Raw genomic sequence first — 19,193 nt, 5'->3', positions numbered from 1 at the left:
AACATTTAAGAACTCTGGGTTGGACTGTCATTTTGCAACCACGCTTCATATAATGTGGACATGTTTATGTGTGAATGTTAATTGTTAAGCTGCCAAGTGTTAAACGGTAAACACTAAACTCCAGTAAAAGTGTAACAAAAACCTCTTAAGTGACCAAAGGACAATGGATACCCATGACGTAAGAACTGCTTAAAAATCGGTTTTAACTGTGGGAACTGCATTTGGTTGTTTGTTTAAATGACATGATTACTTTGTTAGTGTCTTCTTTACATTGAAATGTGTCTTACAAATGGTTTCCCTTTGGTGTAACATTGTGGTTATTATGAGATAAGACTTGACTAACTAACATTCTTCCAATAAAAAAAGTAATACATTCAACAAACAAGATGTTTCTGTAGTTAAGTTTAAAACTTTATTTTTTGGTCATTGTAGTTTAAAGTATTTTTTTTGTATTTTCCATATTTTTATTATTCATAATTCGCTATAAGAGAGAGGAAAGGGGAAGGGTGGGTTGATACCGGGTTAAAGTAAAAATCCAATCTCCTCTTTTATGCCGTTCTGTTCAATCCTCCTTTTTGCAACACTCAACGATTTCTGAGTAAGTGTTTGTATTTCTTCTGTCCATTCGCCCAATATCAAGGAACTTAAACTATAAAGGAGTCAGTCTCAAAGCGATTTGATGTTGTCAAACGTTGTGTCCTTCGCTCGTTTGGCGTCCATGTCTTTTCTCTCCACTATGATGATCTCACGTGGTCGTGTCTTTTGTCTTTAAAATGGAAGGAGCTGGAAGAGAGAACGGGACGAAGGTTTGGATTGGGTGCGGCTTCTGTTGGCGCCGCTTATCATCATCATCCTCAGTTGGGCTATAACCGAGGCTTTAGCGACGATGAAGCTGAGAAGTGTAGCTGACCAATGAGGTCTTGCCGCTTCTCCCTGCAAGCCCATCACTGTGTCACGTGATTGCGTCACTTCTTGGTTGGGTGTGGTCATGTCCAGAGGGCGAGGGGGGTGGACCGTTACAGAGGGACAGTTCTTTTGGGAGGGGAGAACAGAGGAGCTCAGTTTCCAGGAAGGTGGAAGGGAGAGGGGTGCGTCTGTACCTGCATCGCTGTAGGGGAAAAAACAGAAGGAAGAATTGAGTATCGATTAACACAATATTACTATGGACCAAAAAATAAGATGAGTAGTGGTGTTTCAGTTCAAAGGGCACCATTCACCTATTTGATATTTATCGAGGATGTAATAGTACCTTTAGACAAAATATTACAAAAGTACTTTTCGACTACAGTCATCACAAAACACATTAGAAACCAGCATTTATAACTACAGTTTTTAGGAAAGTTCTATATAAACGGCCAACAACAAGACAATATATATGCGAAGAAGTCCAGATACTGCTTCTCCAATAGAAATCCCAGATCACGCTTGTAGGTGATGTCATGGCAGCGAAACTCATGCGCAAAAACACACCATGGGGTCCAACGGAGTCGCGCCGAACTGCGCATGTGCAAACCCGTCAAACGAAAAGGCACTTATTCGCTATAGTTTTTGACAAATGTAAACGTGTCAGTTTAACTTTCACAAGGTTATAGTAATGACATGTTCAGCTACTTAAGACATTGAATCAGGGGTGAAAGTACATTTAATTTCTTACTGGTACGAGACACACAAGCTCGCTTAATTACATATCGAATCCCTATTAATTTCATATATGGTCTTTCTATAAATAAACGGGGCCAATGTGTCACATTAGGATAAACATTTCAAAATGTTTTGAAACAAAAATAAAAAAGGATTTTCATGCAGTTCCACATGTGTACTGAGAGGAATATATAAAAGTGAATATATTCAAATTAGCCCATAACTCTACCTATACAACAACATAGGCCTAGGACTATACATCCTTTAACTTTAAGCAGGGTCATACAGACATTGGCAAGTCAAATTCAAGAACTTTCAGGGACTTTTTCAAGAAATTAATTGTCATTTTCAAGGACCTCAATGTTATATAATTGTACATACAGTGCATTCGGAAAGTATTCAGACCCCTTGACTTCTCCCACATTTTGTTACGTTACAGCCTAATAATGACAAAGCAAAAATGGAAATATTGCATTTACATAAGTACTCATTTACATAAACCCTTTACTTTGTTGAAGCACCTTTGGCAGTGATTATAGCCTCGCGTCTTCTTGGGTATGACGCTACAAGCTTGGCACATCTGCATTTATGGAGTTTCTCCCATTCTTCTCTGCAGATCCTCTCAAGCTCTGTCAGGTTGGATGAGGAGTGTCGCTGCACTGGCTGGGCCACTAAAGAACATTCAGAGACTTGTCCCAAAGCTACTCCTGCATTGTCTTGGCTGTGTGCTTAGGTTCGTCAAGAGTGCAAAGCTGTCATCGAGGTTACTTTGAAGAATCTCAAATATAATATATATTTTCATTTGTTGAACACTTTTTTGGTTACTACATGATTCCATATGTGGTATTTCATAGTTTTGAAGTCTTCACTATTATTTTACAATGTAGAAAATAGTCAAAATAAAGAAAAACCATTGAATGAGTAGGTGTGTCCAAACTTTTGACTGGTACTGTATGCCTATTGTAATGACATTCAGCGATTGTATAATTGAATTGCATCCACTGTTTTCTGCGCACGTCTCGGCCACTCATCTCTGCCTTGGGAAGTTGGAGCGTATACCACCCGGTTTCATGCGGTAATGTAAAATAATGATGTAATAGCCTAGTTTTCTTGGTATTTTGTATTAATTGTGATCGGCTCACGTTTTACCAATACAGCGTAGCCCCACTATTTATTTTGCAGGGACGCCGTACCGGACCGGCTTACTTTTACCCACGCATTGAATCAAATCTAGGTTGTGCCTTTAGATTTAGAGAAAGTTACAACTAAGGATGAATTTTTCACTTCTACCATTGACTTCCCAAACCCCGGTCTTTTTGCACTGCGGAAATGTCGCCCCTCTAGTATAACACTCTGGTCCCCTTCTCTGCATTAATACAAGCTTAGGGAACCTTCATACCTTGTGGATGTCCTATGTAGAAGTGTTGGTGGGCCCCTTGCTGGAGGCCGTGTTGGGGGTGCTGCGAGACTTGTCCAAGGCCGTGCTGGGGGGGCGGGGCCTGGAGCATCACTACCTGCGGGTGGCCGTGTTGGCCCTGGTGGTGGGGTCCCTGCATGGCCCCTTGGACGTGAGCCTACGGAGAGGGACCAGGGACATACATCAAATGTGTCACACAATATATAAAACACAGGTAAAAAGACATGATCTGCCTAAATATAAACATTAGGACATTGTGTTCGTTCTTACAATCACTCTAAATTCCATATTGCTTGGACATAGAAATTGATGGACAGTTATGCTTTTTCATTTTAGTCATTTAGCAGACTAATCCAAAGCAATTTACAGGAGCAATTAGGGTTGAGTGCCTTGCTCAAGGACACAGAGACAAACGTTTTACCTAGTCGGCTCGGGGATTTGAACCAGCGACCTTTTGATTACTGGACCAACGCTCTTAACTACTAGGCTACCTGCCACCCATTTTGGATGGAATTGAGTAATTTTTTTTCACATCTTCCAAAAGTTGTTTACTTTAAAAATCTGGCATTAGATAATACATTTTTGACAGCTTCGAATAGATATGCAACACAGAAAAAGAAGGATATCTGTTTGTGGGTTAGCAACTTTCAGTTATGAAAGAATAAAGGATGCTGTCAGAAAAGTGAGGAATTCCTGATAAAATCAACAACATTATTATCTCTGGTTACAGTCATAACCAGGGTTATATAAAAAACAATTGCTGAAATATGGAGTTTTCCAAAGGCACATTTAAATGTCATGTTGCAAAATGTAACTCCAGCAGTGTAAATGTACCTGTGTTATCTGCCCCAGACCGGGGTACGTGTGCGTGATTCCCTGGTGGCCATGCAGGCTGTAGCCCTGAAGGGGGAACGAGCCCTGGGGCGGTGTTTGTCCGGGGTGCATATTAGGGGGGGTGGGGACTGAGAGCGGCCCGGAGTGATATAGAGACTGGGTTTGGAGTCCCGACTGGGCAGAGATGGAGAAGGAAATCATTAGCATAGGATAAACTTAGAAGAAAAAAAGCTCAGACTCAGCAATATGACGTGACCACGAGTAGTAGTGTGAAACAAAGACGATAGCTGTGTGACGACAACAGTCGAGAAGATTCATCTCTTGCTTCACGCTCTTTGTATTGAAAGTCAGCCCACTTGTCCCATCGCTGTCCGAGTATACCTTTAACATGGACCTTCAAAATGCCCAACAACGCTGTATGTCGATAAAAAAAAACGTGGGCAAGACAAAAAGGGGTATGTTCTAGAACTGGTATGCGTTCCGGAGAGGGATGGTGAGATTTGAAGCTGGGATGAGGGGTGTTGGTCTTACCTGTCCAGGGCTGGGGGCGTGCTGCTGAGGGGGAGGCTGGTTACACGTAGGGGTGCTGGAGGGCCGGGGCTGGTGCACTGCACCCTGGTGATGGGAGAACAGCTGTGGGGCTAGAGAGGGGCGAGAAAGAGAGAGCTGAAGACACTTTCCATTGTACATTTCCCAAAACAATGATCCAGTAGCCTGGTACAAGATCTGTTTGTGCTGCATACACAACTCCTATGGTCGTTGGTTGGCTATACAGCACAAACAGCAAACAGATCTTGGACTAGGTTACCCCCAAAACAATGATCCAGTCTAAATCCAGGATCCAACCAGTTTTGGACTCACCATAGATACCCTGCTGTGGCACCAGAGGCCCCTCACCTTGGCCGGGGAACTGAGGGCCCATGGCCTGGGGGTGACTCCCTCCCTGGCCCAACATCCTCGCACCGCCCTGCAGCATGGAGTACATCGGCTGGGGAAGGGAGAGCGGGTGAGATACATAGAGAAAGACAGAGACATTGTTTTCAGTATCTGACTGCTACAGTTATGATGACCAAAACTGGATAACCACTAAGGCAAAGGGAGGCGGTTCGATTCAAAACTCTGGGGATAGGAAATTGAGGTCTGGCCCCCCCACAGTACAGCCATAGACACAGACAAACACACACCTTCCCACCCACACTCACCCACTTCTCCACACACCTTCCCACCCACTGACCTGTCCAGGGTAAGGCGTCATGGCCTGGATGACCTGCTGCTGGCTGTACTGCAGGTAGGGCTGGGGGTAGGGCGACGGCACCAGGGGGGCTCCGGCTGCAGACGCTGCCGCCTGTAGCATGGCCTGCGGCGGGCCCGAGTTGCCATGGTCCGAGCGGGGGGCCCCCAACCCTAAGCCTGGGGGAGACCAAAACATGACTGCATAACAACGTTGACAGGGAGGAGAACTCGCTCACAGTCACATAGACCACACTGCCCAAAATGACGCACTAGTAGATATGAACATGCTTTAAAAGAACAATAAAGAACTGATTTGATCCCCAGGGGGAAATTACGTCACATGCTTACGATTTAAACTTCGGAGCAAGGATAAATTCACTACTAGTTTTGCCCGACATTCAACTTTACTATAGAACTACAACAGTTTGCCATGCATTAGTAGATAAAGAAGTTAGAATACAAAGAAGTAGTAATAATAATATGTATTCGTAAGATAAGTAAGATGTATATAGAGCTCGGCCCCAGATGTATTTTTCTTTTTTTACCTTAATTTAACTAGGCAAGCCAGTTAAGAACAAATTCTTATTTACAATGACGGCCTATCCCGGCCACCCCTAACCCGGACAACACGGTGCCAATTGTGCGCCACCCTATGGGACTCCCGATCACGTCCGGTTGTGATACAGCCCGGGATCAAACCAGGGTCTGCAGTGACGCCCCTAGCACTGAGATGCAGTGCCTTAGACTGCTGCGCCTCTCGGGGGCCCCTGTTTGTAATGTTTTGCCAACTCAGCTTGATACTGACCATAGTAGTTGGCCAGACAGCACAAACAGATCTGGGACCAGGCTAGAGTATGTCAAGGTGTAAACAATGCATGCACACTGGTAGTGCAGAGCGCGCATACCTTTGACTCTGGGGTATTTCCCCTGGCAGACTGTAGACATGGTATACTGGTACATATGTGGAGGCTGGAGGGAAACAGAAGCCAGGAGACAAGAGGTCAACACAAAGCTACAAGCCGCATTGGCTTTTCAATGAGTGGATTTAGGCAATTTTAACATGAACTCGTACTAGATCCTAAAATGCGCTCAAACAATAGCGTAACACTGTATATAGTCACACACTACATCACCACTGGTGAAACTCAAGTATAGCATTGACTGTAATTATTATATATTATTATATTATTATTCAGGGCTCGAAACACCCAGTTTATAATCAAGTATAATATTACCAATAATCCCAAAGCCTCACATTCATACAAACAGGGGGAGCAGTATTTGATGGGGAAACGGAATGTCCCACAGCATGCAGTCAATTCAATCACAGTGTCATAAGTGTCTTGTGTGTGCGATCTGTGTGTGCGTTACCTGTACAGAGTGGATCTGGGAGATGTAGGAGAGGTAGGGGGCGTTGTAGATGGGACCCTGGCTGCCTGGGTGCTGCAGCACCATCGCAGGGCTGGGAGGGGGTGGCCGGGGGGGCGTGGGTGAAGGGTTGGGCTTCGTCTGCAGACACAGAGGGAAGGGGAAGAACCATTTATATCAGTTTGGTAAGTAGATGTCTAGGCAGTGTTTGGTACACTCCAGGGTGAACTCTCCCCTAGATACAGATAAGACCAGCTTCCCCTCCCCCAATCTAGGGATGGGCACGGTTATTTGAATATTCGATGTCTCCCCAAAATGAATGACATTATATGAATATTGAAATGATTTCAAATGCTCATCCCTACTCCAATCCTAAATCATTAGTGGGGAAAATGTAAAACGGACACAAAAATAAGTATCTATGGGCAACTTTACCCTACACCAGGGATGGGAAAATATTATTATTATTTTTTTTTTAAATTGGGAACTCAGGGTCTCAACTTACGGTTGAGAGCTAGAATAGTAGAATACACACGGTGCAAATGTTTTTCTGTTTATTTTTGTGCAACAGCAATCTCTTATGTCAGACAGCTAGGTTTCCATCCAATTTGCAACAGATTTTCATGCAAAGTTTAAAATCTGCATAAAATAATATGCGCATTTTCCCACCAGAGATGTGTTTCCATCAAACTGACTTATTGCGGATAAAAGTATGTGCGTGATGACGTTGCGCACATAAAAATAATGTTTGCGGTTAAATTCCCCATGTACCGAATGAAAAATACAAGTTAAATGGTTTCCATCGCATTTTCAACTCTGATAGTTCTGTCACAAAAACTGTTACGTTATATAGCAAATGTGCTCACTCTGGTCTTGGTACGTGTGCTCTAGCCAACAGCTCGCAGATACAGTGCAGGTAGGCAACTAACAGCGCCGTGAAAAAGTATTTGCCCCCTTTCTGATTTTCTATATTTTTGCATATTTTTGACACTGAATGTTATCAGATCTTCAACCAAAACCTAATATGCAGTGTTAGGTTTCCACCAGACATAAAAATGGACCCATCTCGTCCAAAAAGTTGACTCAAGTTTGCCGAAAGCACCTGGATGATCATCAAGACTCTTGGAAGAATGTTCTATGGACAGATGAGTCAAAAGTATAACTTTTTGGACGGCATGGGTCCCATTATGGCTGGTGAAAACCAACCACTGCATTCCACAGTAAGAACCTCATACCAACGGTCAAGCATGGTGGTGGTAGTGAGATGGTTTGGGGATGCTTTGCTGCCTCAGGACCTGGGACGACATGCCTTAATAGACGGAACCATGATTTCTTCTCTGTATCAGAGAATTCTACAGGAGAATGTCAGGCCATCCGTCTGTGCGCTGAAGCTGAAGTGCAGCTGGATCATGCAGCAAGACAATGATCCAAAACACACAATCAAGTCTACATGAAAATGGTTAATAATTTTTTTTTTTTTAGTTTTGGAATGGCCTAGTCCAGACCTAATCCCAATTGAGATGTTGTGGCAGGACTTGAAACGAGCAGTTCATGCTTGAAAACCCACAAATGTCGCCGAGTTAAAGCAGTTCTGCATGCAAGAGTGGCCCAAAATTCCTCCACAGCGATATGAGACTGATCAACAACTACAGGAAGTATTTGGTTGCAGTCATTGCAGCTAAAGGTGGCACAACCAGTTAAAGAGTGTAAGGGTGCACTTACTTTTTCACACAGGGGAATTGAATGTTGCATAAATTTGTTAAATAAATAAATGAAGTATCCATTTTTTTTGTTATTTGTAAACTCAGGTTCCCTTTATCTAATATTAGGTTCTGGTTGAAGATCTGATAACATTCAGTATAAAAAAATATTCAAAACTAGAGAAAATTAGAAAGGGAGCAAATACTTTTTCACAGGACTGTACATTATGAGATTATTATGGATAAGAGTGATATTATTTTTATTTGTCAAACGGCAGCGAAGCATCGATCAATAAGACCCTAGATATTTTGTCACAGAAATAAGACCCTAGATATTTTATTGGAAAGAAACATCAAGCTCATCACATGCAATTTCACCACCCTGTGAAGTTCATCATAACTTATTTCATCTGTAGCCTAATAAACTGCATGGTTTTCCAAGTCGTAGTGGGAGAATCACACAACATATCATCGCGTGACTTCAATATGGCGGTTATTATATCAATACTTGCGCATAAAAGGCATTTCCACCACAATCTCACATAATTCATTTTACTGACACAAAAAAAGAGCCCACCAGGTCGAACAAACAAATTGTCTGTCTGCATTTATCAAATTGTACCGGCATGTCCTTTTTCCATCAGACTGGCCTTGACTTTTTTCATGCATCAGGTAAATCATCCACATGAAATGGTTAGATAGAAACCTGGTTAGACACTCAAAAAATACTAAACACTCAAACATTTCAAAATCAAAATTTCACTTAGGGCTCTCAAAAAAAGTCTGACTGCATGTGTGGGTACGCGGACCCGCGAGCCACTGCGGCCCCTCATAATGAGTTTTTGTGGCCTTCCCCCCCGATCAAAGTTGCCCATCCCTGCCCTACACCATTTCGTGCGTAGACCTCTAGACATCGTTTGGTGCGTAGACGTCTACCATCGTTTGGTACATAGGCGCGTCTAGACAGTGTTTTGTGGTATAGATACAGTAGATAGATAGCAGACGCTTTTAACCAAAGCCGACTTACAGTCATGATGTGTGCAAGCGTCATACTCTACCAACTGAGCCACACGTCAAGACAAAGTCATTGTTTGGTTAGTAGACATCAAGACATTTTCGATCCTAATAATTTTGCTCTTCTTGACACCTTGCTTACCAGAGTGAGCGCGATTGTGTTTGGGTTGAACTCTTTGGCGTTGGGATTCAGAGTTGACTTCCTGACTTGACTGAGAGAGTGAGAGAGAGGACACTGTTAGTACTGTATACACAATGATATCCACTGCTCTGTAACCAAATCCATCTATAAACCAGAAAGTAGTGCTGAGCGATGTGCTTTTTGAGGTAGGTTCGGTTTCGATTATTAAACAAAATAATCCCGGTTTTTCGATTTAGGTTTCGATTATTTTAAACATTAACTGCATGTATTATGTGAGTTGAATGCTTTAACAGAATGAAACAATTATTAAAAATCCCATGGTGGTAGTGACTGCCCATAACTGCTTCAATAAAATATTTCACATTTCTATAGAGCTGCTGTCTATGTATACTTATGACTGCTAAATACCAACTATCAATCACTTAGATTATGTATTTTCAGGTAGATACCTCGTGGAGCAACTTCTCTTTATCCCTCTCGATCGCAAGTCTTATTTCTCTTCTCTCCATTTCAGTGTCTGGACAAGTAGACGTGCAATGGATTATGATCATTGGCTAAACTATGTAGAATTGTGGCCTGTTGGGAACTACAACTCCCTACTACATTGCACAGTTTGGGCTTGATCTGATTCATCTCTAGAGAAACTGCATGTTGAGCTCACAGAAGAAAAAAAACGAACAAAATGGAATTCTAATAATTGAACCGATGTTGGTCAATTAGTCGTTTAAAAAAAGAAAAATAACTGACATTTTGGTTAATCGCTCAGCACTACCAGAAAGAAATCCCCTTTCAGTCTTCAGCAAAACTCACTCAATCACACCCTCCACTCGCTCTGCCTTCTCCTGTCTGGACTCCTCACTTCCTGGGGTCCTGGCTGACTGGGATTGTCCTGGCGATTGCCTGTCTGAAATGGGGCTGGCGGTGGAGGCGGCTGCGCTGGAACTGGGCTCCTTGGCGGGGTCCCCTGAGGGGGAAGCGGAGGGCTGGGAAGTACTTTGGGGGGCGAGGGTCTGTTTGGAGTCTAAGGAGGCGGGGCTGGGGTACGAGGGGAAGGGCTTGGCCGTGTCAGAGGGAGATACCGCTGCTGCACTGGAGCCACATCCGCTGGGCTGAAGCTGAGGAGAATCACATCAAATCAATCTTTATTTATACAGCCAATTCATACAAAGCAAGTGCAACGCAATGCACTCTATGCTAAAAAGAAAGAAACAAGAGGGAAATAAAATTACAAGGAGTATGAAACTTTAGTAAGGGGTGCTAGACCGCTTGCATTTCTCAAAACACATTTCCAAGTTAATTTACATGCTTAAAAGGATTTAACAGTAGAACTGGGTTATAAACTAGAAATGTAAGTCATTTATTTCTGACTACTTATGTGAATAAACTCAGCAAAAAAGGAAACGTCCTCTCACTGTCAACTGTGTTTATTTTCAGCAAACTTAACATATTTGTATGAACATAACACGATTCAACAACTGAGACATGTGTTCCACAGACATGTGACTAACAGAAATTGAATAATGTGTCCCTGAACAAAGGGGGAGTCAAAATCAAAATGAACAGTCAGTATCTGGTGTGGCCACCAGCTGCATTAAGTACTGCAGTGCATCTCATCCTCATGCACTGCACCAGATTTGCCAGTTATTGCTGGGAGATGTTAACCCACTCTTCCACCAAGGCACCTGCAAGTTCCCAGACATTTCTGGGGGGAATGGCCCTAGCCCTCACCCTCCGATCCACCAGGTCCAGACGTGCTCAATGGGATTGAGATCCAGGCTCTTCGCTGGCCATGGCAGAACACTGACATTCCTGTCTTGCAGGAAATCACGCACAGAACGAGCAGTATGGCTGGTGGCATTGTCATGCTGGAGGGTCATGTCAGGATGAGCCTGCAAGAAGGGTACCACATGAGGGAGGAGGATGTCTTCCCTGTAACGCACAGTGTTGAGATTGCCTGCAATGACAACAAGCGCAGTCCGATGATGCTATGACACACCGCTCCAGACCATGACGGACCCTCTACCTCCAAATCGATCCCGCTCCAGAGTACAGGCCTCGTGTAATGCTCATTCCTTCGATGATAAACGCGAATCCGTCCATCACCCCTGGTGAGAAAAACCGCGACTCGTCAGTGAAGAGCACATTTTGCCAGTCCTGTCTGGTCCAGCGACGGTGGGTTTGTGCCCATAGGCAACGTTGTTGCCGGTGATGTCTGGTGACGACCTGCCTTACAACAAGCCTACAAGCCCTCAGTCCAGCCTCTCTCAGCCTATTGCGGACAGTCTGAGCACTGATGGAGGGATTGTGCATTCCTGGTGTAACTCGGGCAGTTGTTGTTGCTATCCTGTACCTGTCCCGCAGGTGTGATGTTCGGATGTACCGATCCTGTGCAGGTGTTGTTACACGTAGTCTGCCACTGCGTGGACGATCAGCTGTACGTCCTGTAGCGCTGTCTTAGGCGTTTCAGAGTACCGACATTGCAATTTATTGCCCTGGCCACATCTGCAGTCCTCATGCCTCCTTACAGCATGCCTAAGGCACGTTCATGCAGATGAGCAGGGACCCTCCTGGGCATCTTTCTTTTGGTGTTTTTCAGAGTCAGTAGAAAAGCCTCTTTAGTGTCCTAGTTTTCATAACTGTGACCTTAATTGCCTACCATCTGTAAGCTGTTAGTGTCTTAACGACCGTTCCACAGGTGCATGTTCATGAACTGTTTGGGAAACAGTGTTTAAACCCTTTACAATGAAGATCTGTGAAGTTATTTGGATTTTTATGAATTATCTTTGAAAGACAGGGTCCTGAAAACGGGACGTTTTTTATCCGTCCAACTTGGTCCTGCTTCTTGAAATACCACCAGCCCAGGACTTGACAGAAAAATTATTTTCATCAAGAGAATTTAGACTCAGGGGTAATTGCAGATTTCTCGTACACACATGGCTAAGGAGCAGCGACAGAAGTCTTACCCTGAATTCTTTGCCGAATTTCCGCAGCTCTTCAATTTGTGACCTTTGCTGAATGGAGGGAGCTGAGAGGAAACGGGGAGAGAAAGAGGGAGAGAAAGGATACAAAAAAGTTCTCAAGCAGGAGAGAATGTGTTTTTGGCTGCACTTTTCTTTCAGACAGCACCTTATGGCAAACAAATGCTTTTCTACAGGAATACTCTTCTCATCTACGACAACAGCTAATTGACACACTAACATGCACACACTTTTTGAGGTGAGACACCACAACAGCAAACAGTTAAAAATAGGGTGTGGCCACTAGCCATCCTACCGACCAGAATATCTGCTGTCATTTTCTGTTCATTTCCCAAAGGTGTCTACATGCTGAATCAGAGCAAACTGTCACCATTCATCGACACCCAGCAGGTGCTTTAACCATTCGTTGTCGAGGTGTGTCTGACCTTTAATACACACAAACTCCCTCCCACAAACACACATTTCACAGACACACACACCTTTACTCTTGCCATCTTCCATGTTGCCTGGACTCTCTGCTGATCGATCTTTGGCAGCCATACAGAGAATCTCGTTCACTGTAGAACAGACAGACATAAAGAGAGACAGAGATAGAAAAAAAAACACACAGGGGACCAATTAGCCACTGGAAAACCCCAACCACTTGAACAGATTCCCACAAAACACCTGTCTGGTTCTTGTACAGGTGACCCTGTCCTGACGACAGTTGGGGCCCCTTTCATTACTTAATATAGACTCAATAAGCAAAGAGAAAAAAAATGGAGACCGGACGTGGAAGATGTAGTAGTGCTTTCAGCCAAATGTATGAAAGTTTGTTTTATAAATACTTATTATCATGAGCAATTTCTTTGTCGTCACTACTACTCAACTACCACAACCTGTCTCCACTTGTTTAAATATATAGTTTGTTGATTGTTCGTACCATCGATGGGGAAGAGCGGGGCGAGGCCTGATGTTATCTGGGCGGGCATGGAGACAGATGACGTGTCCAGGTACTGCACTGAGTCCTGCGAGACAGATTTCAGGGAGCGGGAGGCTGAGGGAGGACAAGACAGAACAGAGGTCAGAATGAAAGACAATGAGTCGTTATAAATGGTTAGCATGTCTGGCTGTGTCTGAAATGGCACACTGTTCCCTTTAAAGTGCACCACTTTGTGCCCTGGCACCCTATTACCTATATAGGGCCAAAAGTGGTGCACTATATACAGTTGAAGTCAAAAGTGTACATACACCTTAGCCAAATACATTTAAACTCAGTTTCACAATTCCTGACATTTAATCCGAGTAAAAAATCCATGTCTTAGGATCACAACTTTATTTTAAGAATGTGAAATGTCAGAATAATAGTAGAGAAAATTATTTATTTCAGCTTTTATTTCTTTCATCACATTCCCAGTGGGTCAGAAGTTTACATACACTCAATTAGTGTTTGGTAGCATTGCCTTTAAACTTGGGTCAAACGTTTCAGGTAGACTTCCACAAGCTTCCCACAATAAATTGGGTGAATTCTGGCCCATTCCTCCTGACAGAGCTGGCGTAACTGAGTCAGGTTAGTAGTTCTCCTTGCTTGCACACGCTTTTTCAGTTCTGCCCACAAGTTTTCTATAGGGTGGAGGTCAGGGCTTTGTGATGGCCACTCCAATACCTTGACTTTGTGGTCCTTAAGCCATTTTACCACAACTTTGGACGTATGCTTGGGGTCAATTTGGAAGACCCATTTGCGACCAAGCTTGAACTTCCTGACTGATGTCTTGAGATGTTGCTTCAATATATCCACATAATTTTTCCCCCTCATGATGCCATCTATTTTGTGAAGTGCACCAGTCCCTCCTGCAGCAAAGCACCCCCACAACAACATGATGCTGCCACCCCCGTGCTTCACGGTTGGGATGGTGTTCTTCGGCTTGCAAGCCTCCCCCTTTTTCCTCCAAACATAATGATGGTCATTATGGCCAAACAGTTCCATTTTTGTTTCAACAGACTAGAGGACATTTCTCCAAAAAGTACGATCTTTGTCCCCATGTGCAGTTGCAAACCTGGCTTTTTTATGGCAGTTTTGGAGCAGTGGCTTCTTCCTTGCTGAGCGGCCTTTCAGGTTATGTCGATATAGGACTCGTTTTACTGTGGATATAGATACTTTTGTACCTGTTTCCTCCAGCATCTTCGCAAAGTCCTTTGCTGTTGTTCTGAGATTGATTTGCACTTTTCGCACCAAAGTACGTTCTTCTCAGGAGACAGAACGTGTCTCCTTCCTGAGCGGTATGATGGCTGCGTGGTCCCATGGTGTTTATACTTGCGTACTATTGTTTGTACAGATGAACATGGTACCTTCAGGCATTTGGAAATTGTTCCCAAGGATGAACCAGACTTGTGGAGGTCTACAATTTTTTTTCTGTGTCATGCACAAAGTAGATGTCCTAACCGACTTGCCAAAACTCTAGTTTGTTAACAAGAACTTTGTGGAGTGGTTGAAAAACACGTTTTAATGATTCCAACCTAAGTGTATGTAAACTTCCGACTTCAACTGTATATAAGGAATAATGTGCCATATCAGATGCATATGAAATATGAGTTAGTAGTTTACTAACCAACATCTACCCTTAGTAGCAATTCTCATTGGATTCATTGGACTTAAGTCTATGATGAGGCAGAATGTCTGTGTCTTGAGTTCTGGAGTGCGTCTTGAACAAGTGTGTAGACAAAGTGTGAGATAAAAGGCATAGTTGTATGTTAACCTGTGGACTGGGTGTGTGAGTTAGGTGTCCGGACCGGTCGGTTTGACTGGGCGGGTCTCTGTAATTTGGGAGACATCCTGGAAGACACTGAGGCAGGGAGAAAGAAGAAAGGAGGTTCAATTTCCCGACAATCAACTGGCAATATATTATTGTAAGCGTCACCTATTACTTTCAAGACACAGTGCAAAGTTAAGAAATAAGGCCCGATGAGGACACAGCCCTTAGCCATGGTATATTGGCCATATATCACAAACCCCAGAGGTGCCTTATTGCTATTATAAACTGGTTACCAACGCAATTAGAGCAGTAAAAATAAATGTTTTGTCATACCCGTGGTATATGGTCTAATATACCACGGTTGTCAGCCAATCAGCATTCGGGGCTCGAACCACCCAGTCTATAAAAACAAATAATTCATGACTTCATGATGTACACTTTCTGGAGTAACACATCCACGTGGACACACAGATATCCCATTACAACACAGATAACTCCCCGAACACACACAAACACACACTAATAACTTCACTCACCTCCGTTGACGGGCCTACCAGTGTCCGACAGAGACAGCGAGTTGGAATGGGGGGTGGGGGGACTAGCTGAAGAGGGGGTGGCGTTGGCCGAGGCCGGACCCCCGGGGGAGGTAGGGGCGTAGGGGCTGGCAGTGCCAGGGCTGCCCTGGGGCTGGTGGGGGGAGTAACCTCGGCCAGAGAGGGGGCTGCTGCACTCCGAAGAGGGGGGAGGGGGCTGGGGGCCACCAGTGGCCAAGGGCAGGTGAGGTTTGGGGGAGGAAGAGGAGGGAGGGGCTGAGCGGTAGCCGGCGCTCATGCGGTTGTGACCTTGGGGTCCGCCGCTTCCTCCTCCAGGGCCTCGCTCCGCCCGCTCGCGTTCTCCTCGCATGCTGCCCCCCGACACGCCCATCTCCCTAGCTCGCTGGGGTAACGGAATGTATTTGCTTTCCCTGAAAGAGAGAGAGATAAACAGAAAGAAAGAATGAGGGGGGGAGTGGACTGTAGATCATGCTTTCCCCAATCCATCCACTGCTGCCAAAGACTTTCAGCATGATGAGGGGATCAGTTTGAGCAAGGTGAGGGGCAGAATCACTCATCTTGATCACATAATGAGCAGTTAATTGGGATGCCAGTTGATTTGTAGATCAGCCATTCTACTCAGTCCGACTGAAATGTGGTCAATCTGAAATACACAAACCACTTAGCAGTAGCCAATAGTGACACCCCCCCCACACACTAGCCAAAGGCTACATCCCAATTTTCCACCCTTCTCCCCAAGTGTGGACTTTTTTACTCACCATCATGTATTTAAAAACATGAAATCATTGGCTAGAAAGAGTTCATTTCCACCATTGTTGAATCCATGAAGTGCACACTTCTGGAAAAGGGTGGAGAATTGTGACATAGCCAAAGAATACAGCCTGACCGGAGCACTCACCTGCTGACTATGCTGGGGCTGTCGCAGCCTTTCTCCCTCTCCCTGGGGCTTTCCCTCCCCCGCTCGCCACCGCGCACCACTGCGCTGTACTTGTCCTCCTCGCTCTTGCCCTCCTCGTTCTCCAACGAGACGCGATGGCGGTACTGGGGGCTGGACTCGATCTCACTAGCCATGCGGGCGGCACGCGCCTCCCGCTGCCGGAAGCCCTCCGTGCTGCCCCTCTCCAGATGGACCCTGAGGGACAGGGAGGGAGATGGAGAGAGAAAAGGATAGAGAGATGGTGAAGATCAACACTATGCATAGATACATACATACAAACAATCATGTATGAAGATCAGATCTGTGTTCAAATACTTTTGTGTTTGCTTGAGTCTGCTTGGAGTGCCAGATGGGCGAGAATTGCAGTTTTGGGACTCCTCTATTGGATTATTAAGCCAGGCATGCTCAAACAGGAACAGATTAAGTATTTGAAATTATCTTTCAAGTATTTCAAACCCAGCTCTGATGGAGATTCAGGGGCATAATTCTTTCAAAAGGTTGTCCTTTCGCTTAGACTCTGTTTAGGCCTTGAAGACTTTTTTGTGTTGACATGGGAGGTGGACTTACGTGTACATTGAGAGGCTGGAGTCGTAGGTAGACTCGACGCCGAAGTTCACCTTGTTGTAACGAAACATTTCGTTGGCATCCCAACCGTTGGACTGAGAGAGGGCGAGAAAACTTTGTGTAAGTTGCAAAGCCTGTGGCGGAAAGCTCCAGGTTGTGTGTGTCAATGGAGGCTCCTCAGAGGAGGAAAGGGAGGATCATCCTCCTCAGTGAATTTCATAAAAATTTAAATAGTGAAACTATACTAAATATATTCACATCGCCAAATAATTAATTATAACACACTGTTTTGCAATGAAGGTCTCCAGTAACCTCAACAGAACTCTCTGGGGTAGCACCATGGTGTAGCTGGAAGACAACTAGTTTCCGTCCTCCTCTGGGTAAACTGACTTCAATACAAAACCTAGGAGGCTCATGGTTCTCACTCCCTTCCATAAACTTACACAATAATTATGACAATTTCCAGAGGATGTCCTCCAACCTATCAGAGCTCTTGCAGCATGAACTAACATCTTGTCTACCCAACCAAAGTAATCGAGAATGAATCTAGTACTGAAAGAGTTATCTACAGGTAGCTAGAACTGCAGAGCATAAAATGTGGTGGGTAGTTGACTAAAAGAGAAAGACAATAGTTGAACAGTTTTGAACAAATTAATTTCTTCAAAAATGGAGAGAGCTAGCTATATTTTATTGTATTTTTTACATTTTTACTTTCACTTGTTTAGCTAGCGAAGGCAGCTAGCTAGTCTACTCAAATACCTAGGTCAAACAGAGAGGGATACTATGAAAGCTAGCTGGCTATCTAACACTGGAACGCTTCCAAATCAAGCTAAACTTTTGGTTTTATAAATGTATTGCCACCGGGGCCTGCCGGTGTAACTGCTAAACTGCTTGCTGTACTGCATGATTGTAGCGGGTTTACTAACACGTTAGTTATAGTAGCTATGTTGACAACGATGTAGACAGTGTGTAGCGTTTATGGTATGAAGTTTTGGCTTGGGAAGGTTCTCTCACCTGGTCACAGATAGCTGTTGTGGAATGAAATTCACAAGCGAAGGGAAAAGGTGAGAGGAGGAGACCGCATAGATGCGAGAAGGAATTATACAATGAGTAAAGTGATCATGCAGTTTGTATAAGGCAGCTATGACAGTGAACTGTGTTTTTGCGGGTGATCAGGGGTGTATTCATTCCGCTGATTGTGTTGAAAAAAATTTCTTAAACGGAACGGGGATAAACATACCTGAATTTATCCAATAGAAACTTTCATTTTCAACTGTTGGACTAATGATTACACCCTAGATCAGTTAGATGGAGGCAAGAGTTTGCAAGGCGGTAGAGGGCAGGTCCCAACAGAGATCATTGGGGCGCTGTCTACATTTTTCATGCTGCGGGCTGGAGCGGGCAGACAGACGACTCTGGGTAAAAAAATATTTTTGTTGTCCCTCAGATTATGTGGAAACTGTCATTTTTCTGGTTTGTATGCATTAAAGCAAATGTATGCTTGATCTGTAAATGTGGTCGCAATTTTCGGAGCCTCCGGGGGCATGCAGAGGCCAAATCAAGCTCCGTACCACATCACCGTGCGCCTCTCAAATTGTGAAACAATGCAGAGGGCTCCGTATATCTCTGCATTGACATGATTGGTTGACGGTAGGTGGAGGCGGTACATCCTGTATAAACACAAACTCACTTCCTTGACAACTTCCTACACAATAGCTCTGCTCCGCTAAGCGCAAGAAGTATGTGTCAGGAGTTCACCTAGTGGTCATGATTAGGACTGTACCAAATGATTGATGTATTAGAATAATTGATTAAGCTTATGTTGTATTAATAGAAGGGGAGGGGTTATAAGACCTCTCCCTCACGTTTATAGGGTCCTAGACTACAGATTAACAATATATATACATTAGGAGGTTTTAATATTGTTCCACAGTTGTGTTCTAGTTCTCTTTCTGCCTCTTATAAAGAGACCCCTCTGATAAATGTGTGACTGAGTCAGAACTCTGCAGGGGAGTGTAGGAGATAAGACTAGTCAGACATTCCACTATAAATCAACTTAGACATTTACTGGTAAGTTTT

General features: G+C 44.1%; 1 protein-coding gene across 5 annotated transcripts in view; it reads right to left on the bottom strand.

Annotated features, from left to right (window-relative positions):
• Positions 1-389: 389 nt before the first annotated feature.
• LOC139570558 (ataxin-2-like protein) overlaps positions 390-19,193 on the bottom strand; it is a 57,121-nt gene continuing 38,317 nt past the window's right edge. For 3 of the 5 annotated variants that reach the window (XM_071392518.1, XM_071392519.1, XM_071392521.1), the window contains exons 8-24: positions 17,118-17,209; positions 16,512-16,745; positions 15,596-16,023; positions 15,063-15,149; positions 13,250-13,363; positions 12,807-12,884; positions 12,313-12,374; positions 10,160-10,464; positions 9,350-9,419; positions 6,497-6,634; positions 6,031-6,094; positions 5,127-5,323; positions 4,754-4,880; positions 4,424-4,533; positions 3,893-4,066; positions 3,041-3,215; positions 390-1,108 (exon numbers count right to left, since the gene is read on the bottom strand). In XM_071392518.1, coding sequence (XP_071248619.1) covers positions 1,059-1,108; positions 3,041-3,215; positions 3,893-4,066; positions 4,424-4,533; positions 4,754-4,880; positions 5,127-5,323; positions 6,031-6,094; positions 6,497-6,634; positions 9,350-9,419; positions 10,160-10,464; positions 12,313-12,374; positions 12,807-12,884; positions 13,250-13,363; positions 15,063-15,149; positions 15,596-16,023; positions 16,512-16,745; positions 17,118-17,209 — 2,505 coding nt within the window. In that variant the 3' untranslated portion in view covers positions 390-1,058. The remainder of the gene's footprint in view (positions 1,109-3,040; positions 3,216-3,892; positions 4,067-4,423; positions 4,534-4,753; positions 4,881-5,126; positions 5,324-6,030; positions 6,095-6,496; positions 6,635-9,349; positions 9,420-10,159; positions 10,465-12,312; positions 12,375-12,806; positions 12,885-13,249; positions 13,364-15,062; positions 15,150-15,595; positions 16,024-16,511; positions 16,746-17,117; positions 17,210-19,193) is intronic. The other 2 variants (XM_071392522.1, XM_071392523.1) reach the window with 2 other exon arrangements.

This window comes from Salvelinus alpinus, chromosome 3 (assembly GCF_045679555.1).
Source record: "Salvelinus alpinus chromosome 3, SLU_Salpinus.1, whole genome shotgun sequence".
Taxonomy (NCBI): Eukaryota; Metazoa; Chordata; class Actinopteri; order Salmoniformes; family Salmonidae; genus Salvelinus; species Salvelinus alpinus.
The sequence above is the reverse complement of the archived record's forward strand: the minus strand, read 5'-3'. Positions and strand labels throughout refer to the sequence as shown.